The 19,221-nt window shown below is 40.9% G+C and overlaps 1 protein-coding gene across 9 annotated transcripts in view; it reads right to left on the bottom strand.

Annotated features, from left to right (window-relative positions):
- The window catches only part of PLEKHA1 (pleckstrin homology domain containing A1), a 54,988-nt gene extending 37,667 nt beyond the window's left edge, over positions 1-17,321 (bottom strand). For 2 of the 9 annotated variants that reach the window (XM_082722719.1, XM_082722715.1), the window contains exons 1-2: positions 16,987-17,312; positions 2,720-2,880 (exon numbers count right to left, since the gene is read on the bottom strand). In XM_082722719.1, coding sequence (XP_082578845.1) covers positions 2,720-2,860 — 141 coding nt within the window. In that variant the 5' untranslated portion in view covers positions 2,861-2,880; positions 16,987-17,312. Of the gene's footprint in view, positions 1-2,719; positions 2,881-16,986 lie in introns of all 9 variants that reach the window. The other 7 variants (XM_082722722.1, XM_082722721.1, XM_082722718.1 and 4 more) reach the window with 7 other exon arrangements.
- Positions 17,322-19,221: the final 1,900 nt, after the last annotated feature.

The following is a 19,221-nucleotide window of genomic DNA, read 5'->3' as shown; positions in this document are numbered from 1 at the left end:
ATTTAAAATTCTGTACTACATTCATAAAAACCAATGTGCTAATTACATCATGGAAATCTGGCTTTTTTTTTTTTAAGATTTTATTTATTTATTTGACAGACAGAGATCACAAGCAGGCAGAGAGGCAGGCAGAGAGAGAGGAGGAAGTAGGCTCCCTGCTGAGCAGACAGCCGGATGCAGGGGCTCGATCCCAGGACCCCAGGATCATGACCCAAGCCAAAGGTAGAGGCTTTAAGGTACTGAGCCACCCAGGCACCCCAAATCCGGCTTTTTAAAGAGTTCATGTTGGGGCACCTGGCTGGTCGAGTCAGAAGAGCACGTGACTCTTGATCTCGGGGTCATGAGCTCAAGCTCCATGCTGGGTGTAGAGTTCACTTAAATAAATAAACTTTTTTTTAAAGATTTTAATTTATTTGAGAGAGACAGAGAGAGCAAGCAAGTGAGCAGCAGTTAGTGGGAGAAGCAGACTCCCCACTGAGCAGGGAGCCCAATGCAGCACTCGATCCCAGGACCCTGGGATCATGACCTGAGCCAAAGAGACACAGCCAAAGAGACGCTTAATAGACTGAGCTACCCAGGTGTCCCAATAAACAAACTTCAAAAAAAAAAAAAAACCAAAAAACCCTGAAACTCTTAAAAACAAAATATCAGTTCATGTGAGAAAGATCTAGCTGAGTGCAAACTTTTAACACACACCCTCCCTGCTACAGCCACAGGGACCTATTCTCCACATAGGCACAGGCCTCCTTGCTTGGACTTCTTGCCTGGGCTATTCTGTGAGCACTGGAACAACCACTTCTCAAACTACCAGCCAAAATCATATCCACCCTCTGGGTCAATTTTGAATGCTATGACCTCCATGAAGTCCGTTAACTCTGATTCCAAATTCATGTTTCCTTCGGTGTAATAAAAATAGTCCATTTTGTGCTCACCACCTTCTAGCTCTAAGTGGGAAATGCTGATAAAAGGATGACTTCTGAGGGGAGAACCTATTATTATGAAGAAAGAGAAACAACCAAGGAGCTTTAAATGCAATTAGGAAGAATCCGTATGTGTCAGTCGCCCAGATCTTGTGAAGAGAGACAAACCAGGAAGAGCACCGGCCAGGACTCTGCAATGGCCTGTGCAGGTGAGGAGAACCAGAAACCAGGATCTAGTACCCAGCAGTGAGAGGGAGTCAAGTGGAATTGAGTTACTTTCCACTCTGCGAAAGACAGTTTGGGAGGGGACTGTGCCACAGATAAAACGGTGGAGTAATAAAGGGGAGAAATCTGATTTCTATAAAAAATACAAAAATAAATAAACATGGACTTTTGATTTCTGCTGACCTGCTCCTTCTTCCACGGACTCTGGCCCAGTAAGTAAAGATATTAATCATCGTAGTTGCACAGCCAGGTTACTACCACCCAAGAAAGGTGGTTACACCCAGAGATAAGGGAGTAAAACAGTGTCAGTAAGCTCTGTAAGAATAAGGACAGAGAGTAGACAGTTCCTAGGAAAAAGTATCAAAGTCAGAACTCAAATAATCTACACTGAATTAAAATACAAATTATCCTCTAAAATTTGAAAGGTCGTGTCTGAATAAAGGACTAAACTTACTTTATGGAGAAACAGGGACACAGTATGGGCAGCAGATACAAGCAAAGAGATTTTGGCTCACAGAAGAAATAATAACGAAAGTGTCTTGTCAAATAGCACAAGTACTTTTTCATAATGTGTAATTGAACCAACAGCTAAAGTGAAGATCAGGGGTAGACAGGCTTCCTGCACTGAAGAGGAGGTGGAATTTGTACTATAGCCCTTACAACTTGAATTCTGTGTAAACAAATATAAATGCATTAGTACATAAGTATTTTGTCTAACCTGAAGTAAGTACAGGGTGGTAAAGAACATCAGATTGTTTCTCAGGGGGTCTAGTTCCTTCTCTGTGAAACAGAATGGAACCTCCCACCAGTCCCCACTCCTCCCTGAACTCCAAGTCCCTCAGCCACTAGACAGAATCAGCTTAGACGTTTGCTAGGGACTCAACCTTGCAACATCCATCCCAATTTGAATGAAGAGATTCACAGAGAGAGAAAACTTAAAACTACTCATTTAAGAAATAGTTTATATTTTTAAAGTTATAATAATAATTTATTTTGTGCCTTAATAAACTCTTGTTTACATACTCCAAAAAAAACTACTCATTAGATGATCTCTAATCCAAGGTCTTTCACAGATCTTAAAATGGAGATTCTAATTTTTAATTTATGACATTTCCCCAATGATTTGAAAAGCAACAATGAAATCCAAGTGGATTTCAATCCATGAATGGCATTACACGGCTGACTCTCAAATCTGTCACCACAACATGAAAGGGCTACACATGTGTACAAGAGTGGCAACTAGCTCAGGCAGTTTCTTTACCAAAGACAGCGGTCTCTATCCCAGAGACAGTATCTTAAATTTAAATGATTTCAGAATTTTCTACCAGGGACAGCATTTCTCGAGGGGGGTGGGACACATATACGCATGCACAAATAAACTTAGTTCCATCTGAAATTCAAGTAGGACAGCAGGGTTTAACATGCAGGACAGGAAGAATAGAGCCAGGAGAAATAAATCTAAACGTAGATTGTTTGGGAAAACAAATCCTAACAGCCATACAGTATGTTAGCTATATTAATAATTAAAATTCTAGCGTGATTTGAAAAAAGGCGACCATCTGGATTTCACAAACCTGTGGGTTATCCATGTACCACACAAAACTATCTTCTCTGGTATCCAGTATGAAGTACCTTCGAAGGAACTTCCCACTGTTTTCATTTTCCTCGATGTCTAGAAAACCACAAATGCGATTCTGTCGATCCACATAAGGCATTTCTGAGCCTGAACATTACACTGTAAAACAAAACATTTGACAGTAAGTACTTCTCAGTGGACTTCAAACAGAAAATGTGCTATTTACAACTTGTTTAACAAAGAGCCTCCTTCCCAACCTGAGGTGGGGACGTACATGTGGGTATGTACAAAGCATGGGCAAAACCATTTTTGAAATTAAGCTTCTTGTGAGTGGTTACTAAGTACAGCTCTACACACTGCCTGGAACAGAGAAGAGCGGTTCACCTCCACTGCATTAACTGACCGACTTTTCTCCCCAAACACACCCAGATGAGCCCAAATATTAGCTATCCAAACTTCAATTTCCTCACTTATAAGTCCAGATAATCTACCTTTCAGATTATTACAGAGTATTTTTAAGTTCACAGAAAAACAATAGCTAACACTTATTGGCCACTAACTAGATGCCAGGCTCTGTGCAAGGTTCTTTTCCACGTGTTTTCTCACAGAATCCTCAGAACAACCCCATCAATAGGAATCATGTCCCCATTTCACAGATAAGACTCAACGCCCACAAGGGAAAGTGACTCTCAAAGATTAGAGAACCCAGATTCCCGGGCTCTAGAGCTCATATCTTAACATTTACACCACACTTTCTCTAAAGCTCTTTGAATTGCTACAACTAAAATGAATCATAGGAAAATTAATTAACACCATGAAAAAGAGAGATAAGCAGTATTATGTGCCTCCTGAGGGAAGACACAAACATCACCTATGAAGTGAATATGTACTAAGGAAAAAAAAGTTTTTATTTGAATCGGATCCAGTCTCTAGATCTCCCTATGTCAAACTCCCAACTTACAGGAAATAAAGAACACAGAGGAACATAGTAAACTGCACCACAGGGTTTCACTAAGCCAAAGCCAGACTGTGGGGAAACAGCAGGACAAACAGCCCAATTTCTTCAGTAAATAATTATGGGGAGGAAAAGAGAAGAGAGAAGTTACAGACTAAGAGACTTCAGAAACACATCATATTCTGATTCTTACAATACTAAAATTTCTGTTGTACTGATTAGAGTTAAAAACCATGACTTGAGTAAAAAGCAGAGTTCCCAGCCAATTTTCTTCTCTAGAAATGGCACATATGTGACTCCTTCCTCGTGGATGCAAGCTGCAGACTGTCCCTATTCCGGCTCTTCTAGAGCCGGCACCAACAGCTTTTGGCAGGCTGAATGTATATACATAACTAAGTCTCTACATAACGGCTCAAGGTTGTTTCACCCACAATGAAAATTCAATTAGAACACATCCTGATACACTGCGTATCTAAATACTACTCTGTATGCATCCAGAGCAGTAATAAGATACACCAAAAATTCTTAAACAAAATTATCCACTAAGGTCATGTATGTGTGTTGTTATAAATCTGGCACTTCGAGAAGATAATTCCTTTAATGAACTTACCCAACATTTTAAAAATTTCTAAAATGTGATCAAAACTTGGAAAATTAATACACTATACTAACGTACAGGCACACCTCATTTTTTTGTGCTTCACTTTACTGCACTTCCAGACACTGTGTTTTTTACAAACTGGAAGTTTGTGGCAAACCTTACATGGAGCCAAGTCTACTGGCACCGTTTTTCTAACAGCATCTGTTCACTTGGTGTCTCTGTGTGGCACACCTGGGTAAATCTCACAATATTTCAAATCTTTTCATTATTATAATATTTGTCCTGGTGACCTGTGATCAGCGATTATGACTCGCTGAAAGCACAAATGATGGTTAGCATTTTCTTAGCAAGAAAGGGTTTTTAAATTAAGATACGTACATTGTTTTCTTTAGATGTAATCTTGTTGTACACTTAACAGACTACAATATAGTGTGAAAGTAACTTTTATATGCACAGGAAAACCAAAAAATTCATTTGACTTGCTTTATTTTGGTATTTGCTTTATTGTAGTAGTCTGGAGCCTAACCCACATACCGTCCAGGTGTACCTGTATCCAACAGTAAAAAACTATCCACCTGAGTGGTGCCATGAGGACAGACACACACCAAAGGAATAGTCCTGGGACCCTGGACAAACCCATACCTACATGGCCAACTGATTTTCAACAAAGGTGCCAACGTCATGCAACGGGGAAGATTTGACCCCTCGTCACACTACATGAAAATTAACTCAAAATAGATTAACAGTCTGAATGTAAGATAGCTAAAACCATACTTTAAGAAAACATGGAGGCTGATATTCATGACCTTGGATTTGGCAATGAATTATTAGATATGACACCAAAAATATGAACAACAAAAGAAAAAATAAGCTAAACTGGACTTCATAAAAACTAAAAGCTTTTTTTTTTTCTTTGAGAGAGAGAGTGTGCAACCAGGGTAGGGAAGGGAAGAGAGAAACTTAAGCAGACGCTGCACTGAGCTAGAGCCCAACACTGCGCTCAATCTCAGGACCCCACAACCACAACATGAGCTGAAACCAAGAGTCAGACGCTTAGCCCACTGTGCCACCCAGGAGCCCCAAAACTAAAAGCTGTTTTGCATCAAAGAACATCAAAAAATGAAAAAAGAATCTACAGAATGGGAGTAAATATTCACAAATTATGTACCTGACAAAGGTCTAGTATCTAGAATATATAAATAGCTCTTATAATTCAATAATAAACAATCCAAATAAAAAATAGGCAAGGACTTGAAAAGACAATTTGCCCAAAGAAGATACACAAATGGCCAAACAGAACACAAAAGATGCTCAGTATCACTGGTAATTAGGGAAATGTAAATCAAAACCACGGTGAGATACCACTTTATACCCACCAGGATGGTGATAATTAAAAGAAAGTAACAAGTGTTAGCAAAGATGTGGAAAAACTGGAACCCCTCACACTAAAATGGTACAAGAGCTGTGTAAAACAGTTTAGTAGTTCTTCTAAAGTTGAACACAGAAATACCATACAACTCAGCATTTCCACTCCTAGATATACACCCAAAAGAAGTGATAACAGCTACTCATAAATATTAATAGCAGCACTGTTCACAATAGCCAAAAAGTGGAAACAACCCACATGCTTGTCAACAGGTGAATAGTTAAACATGTGATCCATCCAACACAGATACAGAAAAGAATGAAGTAGTGATATAATAATCCAATAAAAAGTCCAGAATATTTTATAAAAATAGAGAACATGATATGTATTATGATATATACTGAAATGCAAATGACCTAGAAAACCCCAATCTATGGGGCACCTGGGTGGCTCAGTCATTAAGTGGCTGCCTTTGGCTCAGGTCCTGAGACGTCCTGGGATCTAAGCTCCCGGCTCCCGGCTAAGCAGGGAGCCTGCTTCTCCCTCTCCCTCTGCCTGCTGCTCCCCCTATTTATGTTCCCTCTATGTTTCAAATAAATAAATAAGTAGCCAAGTCTTTTTCCCAAAGAATGGAGTAGGATTACTTACAATATTTGATTTTAAGACTTACAAAAATGCTATAGCAATAAAGACAATGTAGGACAGATTCGGGGAAAAAAAAAAAGAAGAAGAAGATAAATCAGTGGAACAGCTTAGAATACAGAAACAGACTCTTACATATATATTGTCAGTTGATTTTCAACAAAGATGCCAAGGCAATTCCACAGGGAAAGAATAGTCTTTTCAACAAATGGTGCTAGAACAATTAGGTATTTATGTGGGAAAAAATGTAACAAAATTAATCACAGACCTAACACAAAAGCTACAACAATAAAGCTTCTAAAAAATATATAGGAAAGTGTTCATGACCTTGGGAGTACACAAAGATTTCTTAATTAAGACACAAAGAGGATGAGCAATATACTAGTTATTATATTGGACTTAAAAAAATTAAAAACTGCTCTTTGAAAGACACTGTTAAACCAAAAGACAAGTCACAGGATGAGAAAAATATTCAGTACATATATGTCTATCAAATAACTGATATCAAAGAACAGGCAAGAAATTATTATAATTCAATAGTAAGAGAAGTGACCAAACAGGAAAATGGCAAAAAAACCAAACCCTGAAAAGACAAATAGTAACAAATAGTCAACGAAGACACAAAGAGTAAGCAAGCACATGAAAAGATGTTCACGATTATTAGTCAGGAAAGTACTGCAAATACAAACCATGAGATATCCCAACAAACCTAATAGAATGGCTAAACCAAAAACAAGCCAAAAAACACCAAACCTGACAATATCAAATGCGGACAAGAATGTGGAACAAGTGGGCGCCTAGTGGCTCAGTGGGTTAAGCCGCTGCCTTCGGCTCAGGTCATGATCCCAGGATCCTGGGATCGAGTCCCGCATCGGGCTCTCTGCTCAGCGGGGAGCCTGCTTCCTCCTCTCTCTCTCTCTGCCTGCCTCTCTGCCTACTTGTGATCTTTGTCTGTCAAATAAATAAATAAAATCTTTAAAAAAAAAAAAAAAGAATGTGGAACAAGTGAACTCCCTCTCATACGTTGCTGGTGGGAATGCAAAATGGTACAGCAACTTGGATGAACAATTTTCACAGTTTCTCATAAAGTTAAACATACCACTACAATATGACCCGGCAATCCTACTGTGAACTGAAAGCTGTGTTTGCACAAAAATCTGTACAAATGTCTACAGCAACATTACTTTTAACTGGTAAAAAGCAGAAACAACCCAAATGTCCCTTGACCCATAAACGAATAAACTGTGGTACAACCAATATGATGGAACACTGCTTAGCAATACAAAGGAACAAACCACAGATACATACAACCTGAGTAAATCTTGAATCTACCGTTGCTAAGTGAAAGAAGCCAGACCAAAAAGGCTATTGGGACAGGGAACAAACCAGTAAATGAAGGGAGGGGCTGGTAATTTTTGTAGTGATGGAACTGTTCTGCATCTTAATTGTGCTGGGATGTATCACTACGCAATGCATTCATCAAAACTCAGGCCCAGAGTTTACCACAGAGTAAACTCTACTGCATACGAGTTAAAAAACAAAACAAACTACAGTGCTAAAAGACAGAACAGAATTGCTAGGGCTTGAGGGGCACCTGGGTGGCTCAGTTGGTTAAGTGTCTAGCTCTTGGTTTCGGTTCAGGTCATGAGATCGAGCTCTGCACAGAGCTCCCTCTGCACTCAGTGGAGTGTGTGCTGGAGATTCTCTCCCTTTGCCCCTCCCCCTCCTCTCTCTCTCTAAAATAATAAATAATAAATATTGGGAAAAAAAAGAATTGCTAGGGCTTGGGATAAGGAAAAGGACCACAAAGGAACATAAATCAAATATTTTTGATGATGTAACTGTTGTGTATCCTGACTGTGATGGAGCTTACACAACTATATGCGCATGTTAAAACTTACAGAACTGTGCCCTAAAATGAGTAAAATTTACTGTATGTAAATTATACATCAATAATCCTAAATTTTAAAAAGATATCATATACACTCACCAAATGGCTAAAATTAAGCTAAATGACAACATGAAATGTTGTCAAAGATGTGGCACATCCAGAATTTCTGCACTGTTGATGGGAATGTAAAATGATACAACCACTCTGGGGAAAGTTCTGGCAATAAAACCAAAATAATACACCTAACCTCTGACCCAGCCATTCCATTCCCAGGTATTAATGCAAGAGAAATGAAAACATATATTTATGCAATGACTAATTCACTAATATTTAGAGCAGTTTTATTTCTAATAGCCTCAAACTAGAAACAACCCAAATGTTCATCAACACATGGAGATAAATAAAACGTAATCTGTCTATACAATGAAGTGCATTCTACTGTGTAAAGGAACTACAGCCACATGCCACAATATAATCAAAACTCATCAAACTGTAAGCTTTAAACGAATAGTTTATTGTATGTAACTTAAAGTTCCAAAAAGTTAAGTTAAAAAATCCAGTAGCAATAAAAAATTTATTGATAAAACTGGCCATGCATCACTTTTATAAAAAAAGCTTTTGCATGGCAAAAACCTGATAAGCAAAGTCAAAACCGGTAGAAAATATTTACAACTTACATCATCATAAAGGGCTCATCTCCTTAGCATTTAAAGAGCTTGCAAAAAAAGTCAAGGGAAATATATCAGAAGTTCAAGAGAAAAATGGGCAAAATCCATGAACAGATATTCTGCAAAAAAGATATTAAAATGGCCCTTAAAAATAAAAAGATGCTTGACTTCATTCATAATAAGAAAAATCTCAAAATAACAGAGATACAGTAGGCATTGCCACTGACACCATTAAAAAAAAAAAAAAAGGCAAGCAGACTTCATGTGCCTAAGAACATGATAGCACTTACAAAACACCTCTGAAAATAAAATGCCTGAATCTGACCCAAACCTCTAGATCTAATACCAACTGACAGGGAACACAAAAAACAGGGAGAGAACATGTTAAACCATACCACGGGTATTCAAATAGCAAAATCCAATCTCTCACTCTTTCTCAAGTAAATAAAATCTTTAAAAAAATTTTTAAATAAACTTTGAAAACACTGACATATTTAAGAAAACTGATATTAGGGGGCGCCTGGATGGTTCAGTCGTTAGGCATCCGCCTTCAGCTCAGGTCATGATCCCGGGGTCCTGGGATCAAGCCCTGCATCTGGCTCGCTGCTTGGCAGGGAGTCCGCTTCTCCCTCTCCCTCTGCCCCTGCTTGTGTTCCCTCTCCAGCTGTCTCTCTCTCTCTCTCTGTGTATGTGTCAGATAAATGAATGAAATTTTTAAAAAGAAAAGACAACTGGTATTAGCATACTGCCTAACTATATTAAGAAAATGGGTCTTTATTTTCAGTGTGATAATGTTATTATGGTTATGTCACCAAGAAAATGAATCCTTATCAGAGGTATCTACTGATACATAAAATAGTACCTGCATAATCTAGGGGTAGGGAATGAAGGAGGCATGGCCTGGCCTGATAGTTGTTGGAACTACTTGATGGGTACTATAGTTATACAATCCTAGGCTTCTGTGGATGTTCACAACCCTTCACAATGGAAAAAAATCTGTGTTAGAGAGATACCATTTCTCACCTATCAAACTGGCCAAAAGTCAAAAGCCTGCCAATACACTATATTGGTGAAGTTATTAGAACTCAGGGACTCTTACATTGCTCATGAAAAGGCAAAATGGTGCAACCCTATTGAGATGAATACAGCACTATTTAACAAAATCACACATGCATTTACCCCATAACCCAGTAATCCCACTTGGTATTATTAATTCTGAAACCATTTTCAGTTTTAGTGTTCATAAACTAAATGAAGTAATGTTCGTATCTGTTCATGCATTTTGCCCATGCCCTAGGTGAGCTCACTTGTTTACCTAAGTCTACATACAGATGGCTTCCAACAGCTATCTCTAGCTCTGGACATCCAGCTGAACTGCAGACTCATGTATACAACTGTCTACATATCTACTTACTTATCTAACAGACATCTCAAACTTAAACAAACAGCATCAACCATTCCCCTTAGAAACCTGTTGTCTCGGTCTTCCCCATCTCAATAAACAACCACTCCCTTCTTCCAGCTGTTCAGGCAAAATATCTTAGAGTCAGACTGGAATGAATCTTCTTTCTCTCTCATTACACATCCAACGGATCAGCAAATCCTATTGGTTCCATCTTGTAAATATCCAGAATCCCACTACTTCTGATCACTTACACTGCTGCCACTGTGGTCCAAGCCACCATCATCTCTCAGCTAGCTGACTGTTCCTTGCTTCTGTCCTTGCCTCCTTCACTCTAGTCTCAACACAGCTGAGTGATTCCATTAAGACATATATTTAAATGTTTATTCAGTAAACCCGTATTACTACCGGCCATGCACTGTTCCAAATATTTAAATATTAGCTTAATACTTAGAATAACTTTACAAATGAAAAACAAAGCACAGGAAATTTTAAAAATTACTTGCCCAAGGTCACAGGTTTAGGAAATGGCACAGCTCAGATTCAAACCAGAGGAGTCTAGGTCTGGAGCCCAGATTCTTCAATACTAAGTAACGTCACCCTGTCCAAAACTCTTTAACTTTACTTATTAGAATTACCGAGGGATTGTTAAAAATCCTGATGCCAAGGCTGGACACCCCCCATCCCAATTAAATCAGAAACTCTGGAGACGGTGGGGGGGGGGGGTGGACCTGGCTGGCTCAGTCAGAAACAGAAGTGACTGCTGAGCTCAAGGGTTCTAAGTTTGAGCCCTAGGTTGAGTGTTTAAATTATTTAAATAAATAAACATTAAAAAAAAAAAAAAAGACACTCTAGAGATGAAATCTAGACATTAGTACCTTTTTCAATCTCCCCAGATTAATTCTAGTGTTCAGCCAAGTTTAAGAACCATTGTTTCAATGTGATCTCATCTCATTCAAGTAAAAAACCAAAGCCCTTACAAAGACATACAGGCTTCACCTACATGCCCCATACCTTATCCCAGTTCCCCCTTGGTCACTCATCTGGCTACTGGACTCCCTACTATGTCAGACAAGCTTCCCAATCAGGGCCTTTGAACTCAAATAGACTTTCTCAGAGAAAGAGTGACACCCTATCTTGACACTATCTAAAACTGCAAATGTGAACTGTACTGCTGTACTGTCCTGTCTCCCTTTCCAACTTTATTCTCCTTGGCATTTGGGGCTAACAAACAATATCATTTGCTTATTTACCTGTTTCTTGTCTGTTTCCCCACACTCGAATTGTAGGCTCCACAAGAGCAGTGATTTTTTTGGGGGGGGGGATTTACTATTGTTTCTTCAATGCTTAAAACGGTGCCTGCTACATGGAAGGCACTCAATAACTATTTGTTGAATGAAGTATTAAGGAGTCCATAATGATTCCAACAAATACTTTCTTCCTCCACAATGGTTTTATTCAAGTATAATCAGCACAGAGTGTTATGTTAGTTTCAAGTATACAATATGGTGATTCAACAATTCTATACATTACTCAGTGCTCATCGCAGTCAGTGTACTCTTGATGCCCTTCACCTACTTTACCCCACCCACGCCCACCTCCCCTCTAGCAACCACCAGTTTGTTCCCTGTATTTAAAAACCTGGGGTTTTTTTCTTCGTTCATTTACTTTGCATCTTAAATTCCACATGAGTGAAATCATACGGTATTTGTCTTTACCAGACTGACTTATTTCACTTAGCATTATACCCTCTAGATCCATCCGTGTTTTTGCAATGAATATTAATATTACAGTTTCTAGACAGAAAGCTAGCCGTTAGACAAGAAATCCTTTGGCAGATTTAACTAACTGGTTTGCTTAGCCGATGGAAAGTAAAAGTTTCAAACACTATATTTCTATTTGTATTTATATATTTAGTAAACCTGATATGAGGCAAGAATAGATAAAAGTATATTATTAAAACCTTTCCCCAAATGTATCCTCACTCTAAGGTATAGTTAGATCATACAATCAGCCATCAATTAACATTTTCACAGTTAATACATCATCCGTCAGGACCCAGGAAGTAAGTCAAAAAATCAAAACAAAACAAAAATCACGGAGACACAGACAAAAAAAAAGGAAAAATTAAATTCTGCACAGTGAGATGGCACTAGGCTCACAGGGCTTCACTATTATTTTTAACCATTGCTGAGTGGGACTAGCCTTGTTGTCCCAAATTTGCTATCAAGCTCAAAGCTGAGGATATACAGACATCAAGGATCAAACATCTGGGAAACCCAGCACTGACACTCCTTCCCTCACAAACATACCACTAAGGACTCTGGCACCATAATCAACACTTTACCGTCACTTGATAGAAACATTTGACAGAAGAGAGGGAAAAAATTTGAAGTCTTCCAAGTCTTCAGGGAGAAGACACGGAAAGGAAGGAGGTATTCACCCCAAAACAATGGCAGGAGCCCTCTAAGAGAATCACCAAGAAGAGTTTACACGTAGGAGAGACTGGCATCCCATTCTTCAGTTCAATGTCTACTTAAGAAGCAGACTGAGTCTGATCTGTACCTATTTGAGCAGGGGGACAAAAAAAATTAACAAGAAATGTAAGGGCACAAAAAGGGGCACAGATTTATGCAGTTAGCATACCACCCGCTTCGTATCACAAGGAAGTGAGTTTCCAGTGGGTTAAGTGGAAGCTGCAGGAGGTAGCTAGACTTGAGCTGTCTTGCCGTTATCAAAAAATCTGGCTATGGAAAGAAAAGATCCCCAAAGTACCTCACCCCCACACAAACTCCTAGGAACCAGGGGGTGGGACTGACAGGTCACGGACAAGGAGGTTGCCGTATAGGCCCAAAGCAAATTTCAAATCCAGGAATTAGGGGCACTGGGGAGTCTCTCTGTGAGAGCTCACCAAAAATTCCAGTGCAGACGCCTATCAGTGGACATCAATGGCTTGCCATCGCTAATCAAAAGAGGGCTTTAACAGCACCCAGTAAGATAGACTTGTCCTTTTCCATTTTTCTTCTTACAAGTCCCTGACCAAGTAGATCCCAGAAGAGGAAAGAGAAAGAGGAATTCTGGGAGCATACCACAATTCCTCCCCAGTCCAAGTATTTTAAGTAATAAGTGCCCAACACTGGGGTAGGGGAGGAACTTGAAATTGACTAGGAGACTGAAAGTTTAAACTGAAAGAGAAAGACTAGAGTTTTAATAGCTGTAAATGATGGAAAAGCTCTCATTTGTCCGTGATATGATGAGCAGGGAGAAAGGGGAAAGAGGAAGACCCTACATATCACCGTTCAAAGCAGTGAATGGTGAAAAATAAAATTGTCTTCTGTTTGTTTTCACCAAGCTCAGACTACTCAATAACCTGATGATACAGGGAACATCATCACTGTCCTTAGTAATGAGAGGAAACACCAGACATGAAAATTCCCATGGGGGATTTACTGTACTGGGTAAGATGCTACATTAGAAGTCCTGAGATTGCTTCTAGTTCTAAGTGCCTGAGATTGTCCTTTCTTCAAGGGATTGTCCTTTCTTCACAGAATCCAGAGTTCAATGGTTAAACTGTAAGAGGCTAGACTATATAAAAGGGTAAAACCACAACTTTTTTAAAAATAAAACTGTCAGACTGACAATAATAAGATTTCCATAGGAAAAAATACTTAAGACTCAAAGGTTTATTTAATGCTAAAAAAATCCCAACTGATACTGATTTTCTTTTACAGTCAAAAGACATTTCAATTTAAATTCTGATACAAAATCCTCAAAAACACTCTTTCCCTGCATTCAAAGCAATTCAACTAATCAAAAGGCTTATAAAATTAAATAGCAAATATGTTTGCTTAAATATCTTCTAGGAATTAATTATAAGCTGAAATATTCTTTATTACAGAGCAGCTACTAGGAGAAAATATTACTCAGAGTTCAATGGTTTAATGTTACTAAGCATAACTGAGTCCTACTGCTATAACAAGTATCAACATGAATTTTTATTTTTAAATAAAAACATCCCATATTTTTATGTTTCTAAAAATAATTAAGCATTACAGACAAGCATCTAAAACCACCAGAAGTTTCTGCCCTAAGAATTCTTTGATACCATGTTAATACCTTTCTAAATGCTGTGTACCTACAATGGTGAAAATAATTAACTCAGTTTTAATATTTATTTCCTACTGAAACCATTTTACTATATTATTGCAGATCAGAAATATGAGAATCTGGAAATTTAAAATCAAAATTTACTATTAACAAAAGTAAAATGCTCAAGCATGTGAAGAAGTAGTACTTCTCTATTACTTCAGCTCAAAGCTGAGGCAGTTACCACTACTATGACATTTGAAGTTTTCAATCTCATGAAAGCAGAGTGTTAACTGTTATCTCATCTGAATAATTACTATACTGTATTCAGAAAATGATCTCTCTTCATTCTTAAATGACAGAATTATTTAAACAAGAACAACAACTTAACATCTAGCAATATTTCAGTATCGAAGTCAAACTTAAATTACACTAATAAATTATTTCATAGATTTCACTCTGGGTTACAAGTTATCATACAGTCAAATTAACAGGAAGTTTTATGGTAGGACTATAAAAACTTTGAGGCTTAAGTGAGTCTTTTGTTTTGTTTTGTTTTGAAGCTGCATTAGATATTTCTAGAGGAAAAGCCTCTACAAAAATATAAAATGCTTCCATCTTTCCCAAATATTTTCCGAGGAGAATTCAATATTGCCACATCCTATATGTTAACAACAAACAGGGGAGGACTGCCCATAGTGGCTTTTTAAAGAAAATATCCCAGTGCTATTCTCAAAGTCCTTAAACATTTCTAAAAAGGTCCTTCCGGCTTATGAACTCATAGCAGTTTCCTAACAATTGTATACTTATCCTGTTTTACTGTCTCTATGGGTCTAGGACAAACTCAAATTGACACACCACCTCTCTTTCCTATTTTGCTACATTGCTAAAAGAGGAGAATAAAAAGATACAAACCTGTTACTTCCCTCCTCCCCAAAGCAACCATAAAACTAGTAACTAGCAAGATAAAGTGCCATGTGAAGCCGTTTAGGCACATATAAATCACATCTTCTTAAGTCACAGAAGTTACCCACTACTTAACCACAAAAAGCAAATCCGAAGCTATATCCCTTGATACTCCTTGATATGGCTCTCTCTTCAAGAGAAGCCCATCAATGGATATTCTGTGGGGTTTATAGCACTATAAAATAAATTAACCATTAACTCAAATTCTGCTAAGCTCAGACATTCTTGTTTAAATACATAAACATTCTAAGATGTAATCTTCCTTGGGAAGATTTGGTTAAGATGAGGATTATTTGAAGAAACTCTATTTGGGGAAATATTTTTTGCCACAAGTGTATTAATATGAAAATGAGGAATATGAAACGTTGCAGGCATTTTAGTCAGAATTAATCTATTTTTGAAATAATAGTTCTTCAAGTCCTTCACATTGCGAAGAAAAACGTAGCTTTACAGAATGATTTTCTTCAAGTTTTTCTCCGATTCATATAAAGCTTAGCCAAATTTCGCTGTAAAAAGTGTTTCAATGGCATTAAACTCACATAGAAAGTATGCAAGCTGAGTCCTTGGCGGGGTAATAAAGCAGACTGATCAGTAGCTCTAAGATAAAAGACAATGGTTATAAACCTCAGAGAGCACTACTTGTTCCAGTCATTAAACACACAGGAAATAAGATTTTCTAGTTAGAAAACTAATTCACAAAGGCGATGACTTCATTAAAGCAAAGAAAGTCCTGCTGAAACAGACAGCAATCAATCGTAAAATAAGAAAGCAAGTATTATAGGGCTGGTAGGGGGAAAGGGAGAGAAAAATGGCACAAATTGCGTGCATATTTCTTCCCCGAACCTCCTCTCACATCTGCCGCCCCAACAGAACAATCCAGTGCCCCGCGAAGGGCAGATGCTCTGTTTTGGGACTCAGCGTAGCTAGAATTCGACAAAGGCAATAAAGGCTGTAAATAACAGGACCGTTTTCACCCTGACAACACTTTCCCTTCTGATGATCTATCCAGGAGGGTCAACAGAAAGCATCTGAAATAAACCACAAACCACTCAGGACCTCCCCAAGGCGCTGCGGCGGGCAGCTGGCCACGAGGCTGAAAGACCAGGGCTCTTTCTGCTGGCCTCCCTGGTCCTACCTGCGTGACCTTGGGCAAGTCACTTTCAACGCTCGCACTGGTCATCTGCACCATTAAGGTGCGAAGGTAAAGCATGATTCTGAGGCACAGGGCGGAGTCGACTGCTGACTCCGCGAGCCCTAAAGTGAAAGCGCAGGAAGACAGTAGAGAACGATGCCCAAGGCAGTGGAGCCCCCCGGGGCACAGCCCTGGAGTCGAGCCACGCCGACAGGCGTCGCCCGCCGGGAATCCCCGGACAGCTGTCCCTCGCAGGGCGCCCGGGAGCAGCGCGCGACGGTCCTTTCCAGCAGAGCCCCCGACCAGCTCGTCGGCGACCCCGATCGCCGCCCGCCTCCCCGCCCTCCCCCGCCGGACGCCGCCGAGGGCTGAGGTCAGGAAAACAATAAAAAGGAGTCGCGGGAAGAGGACGCCGCCCCTCCCGCCGCCCCGGAGCCCGCGAGCAGGTGAGCCGGCGCCGCGGCCTCGCCCAGGTGCAGCCGCGCGCGGCGGACACACGGGGAGAGGGGCCGCGGGGCAGCCCGGGACCCTGCGTCGCCCGCCGCCCCGCACTCACCAGCGCCCGCCGGCCCCTCGGCGGACGCGCGGCCGCCTCCCTGCTCGCCTCAGTCGGCGCGGCGCTCCCGGAGCCCGGCCCCGCCCACCCCGCCCCGGTGCGGCCGCGCTCCTCACGCCCAACTTCACGTCGGCCCTCGGCCCGCAGCACTCGCGCAGCCGCGGCCGCGGCTCCCACAGGCACCGAACTGCCGGAGTGGCGCCCACGACGGCCCGTCCACACACTGCGCACGCGTGCCCGCGCCGCCTCAGCCCCCAGACGGCCGCCGAGATTCCGGAGCCGGCACTCCCAGCCCGCGGAGACTACAAGTCCCGGCACGCCCCGCGCGGATCCCTGCGGCGTGGCGGGCCGGGCATCGGGCGTCTTCCTGGTTCCAGAGGAGGTGGCCTGGGCGCGTCGGGGCGGGCTGCGCGCGGAGCTCTGGGCCCCTGCGCTGCGGCGCCTCCTGGGATTGGTAGTCTTTGAGGATGGAGGGGCTTGGTTCGGAGCGGGGCGGGAGGCGCGGGGGAGGAACTGGGGGTTCTCTGATGTCATCTCCTAGAGCTTCGCAGCCCAGGAATCTTTAAAAATAGGCTTCGTTCGTTTGCGGATAATTCGTTTACGAGCTGGTCCATAATCAGTCCGGGAAGTATAAATTCGCAGGCTCCTGTGTGACCTGAAGGAAAACGCTTTACAGCTCGGCGCGCCAACTCTTCGCTCATAACCGTTTCTGCCTAGAACTATTAGCGCCACCTCCTACTTTATAGGACAGGGAGCTTGGAGAAACTTAAGGAAGGATGGATTCAGATTCTTTCCGGAAAGATGAACCATAAATATGTAGTCTCATGACTATTCATAAAAATTTAACATATTTGTTGAGCACTTACTATTTGCCAAATCCCGTGACAGGCACTAGGTGTACATATGAGAACAAGACAGACACCATCCTGCCCTCTTGGAGCCTGCGATCCGTGAGGGGGGAACTAGTCCTCAAACAAGATGATTTTAGATTTCAAGTCAATGAAGAAATGGCACAAGTTAAAGAGATGGAAGAGAAGGCAGTCGGGGAAGTCTCTCTGGGGAAGTAATATTTGAGCTGAAACCTGCAAAATGAGAATTACTTAGACATGCAAAGAGCTGGGAAAGAATTATATGCCACGCCCTTCACATGCATGGCACACACTAGGCTCTCAAGAAATACTTGTTCTGTCTCTGTCCTTTTCCTTCCTTCGGCATGCACAGCTTTAGATCACAGCCTTCACCCCTCAAAATCTTTATCAACGTTTTTCAGAACATGCTTGCTATGTGAAGATGTAGAGGAGACAGGTCGACGTGGAGTGGTAGGACAGGCTATGGGGCTGCTGAGACAGAAAACACCAGGTAAATTCTGATGACCCGGTTACATGGCAGAATACGGATTCCTTATCTTTGTGAACTGGGTTAAAAGTCTGGGCACTCAGCCTGGCCTCTTGACTCCATTCTGGTTATGAGGCAGAAAATTGGATTTGGAATTTGTCTTTATTAGGATCCTAAAGATACTGTCTCATCTGAATCAAAGGAGAAGTGGAAAACAACCCTACACTCACCTGTGGAGATGTACCTGTGTGACCTTAGGCAGAGGGTGACACTTTGTCTTTCTTGACTCAGTGATTTCAGCTGCTGAACTTGAAGAATGTTCTCAGAGTCCCATAAGCTGTTGGAGGGGAAATACACACATCTTCCATGGGATGCTCCTACCCTGGCTCTTTCAGACTGCTCATCTTCAACATTTCTAAGACGATGGTTCTGTTACCTTTTGAGAAACCTTAGCTGTGTAACCTTGCTGACAGCTGTCTTCTCAAAGCTTCCTGTCTTCATCCATATAATGGTTGAAAGTGTTTGACCTCATCATAGTTTCTACAGTGGCCACAGCACTGTTTCCTTTGGTTCACAGTCGGTTTGGGTTTTTTTTAAAACTATGCGGCTGGGGCGCCTGGGTGGCTCAGTGGGTTAAGCCTCTGCCTTTGGCTCAGGTCATGATCTCAGGGTCCTGGGATCGAGCCCTGCATGGGGCTTTCTGCTCAGCAGGGAGCCTGCTTTCCCCCTGCCTCTCTGCCTACTTATGATCTGTCAAATAAATAAATAAATAAGATCTAAAAAAAAAAAAAATTAATTAAATTAAAAAATAAAACTATGCAGCTAACATTCAAAAATGGGAAGATTTCAGGGCAACTGGGTGGCTCAGTCAGTTGAGTGCCTGCCTTTAGCTCTGGTCAT

The sequence above is a fragment of the Mustela nivalis genome (assembly GCF_964662115.1).
Source record: "Mustela nivalis genome assembly, chromosome: 2".
Taxonomy (NCBI): domain Eukaryota; kingdom Metazoa; phylum Chordata; class Mammalia; order Carnivora; family Mustelidae; genus Mustela; species Mustela nivalis.
This window is presented reverse-complemented; position numbering and strand designations above follow the sequence as displayed.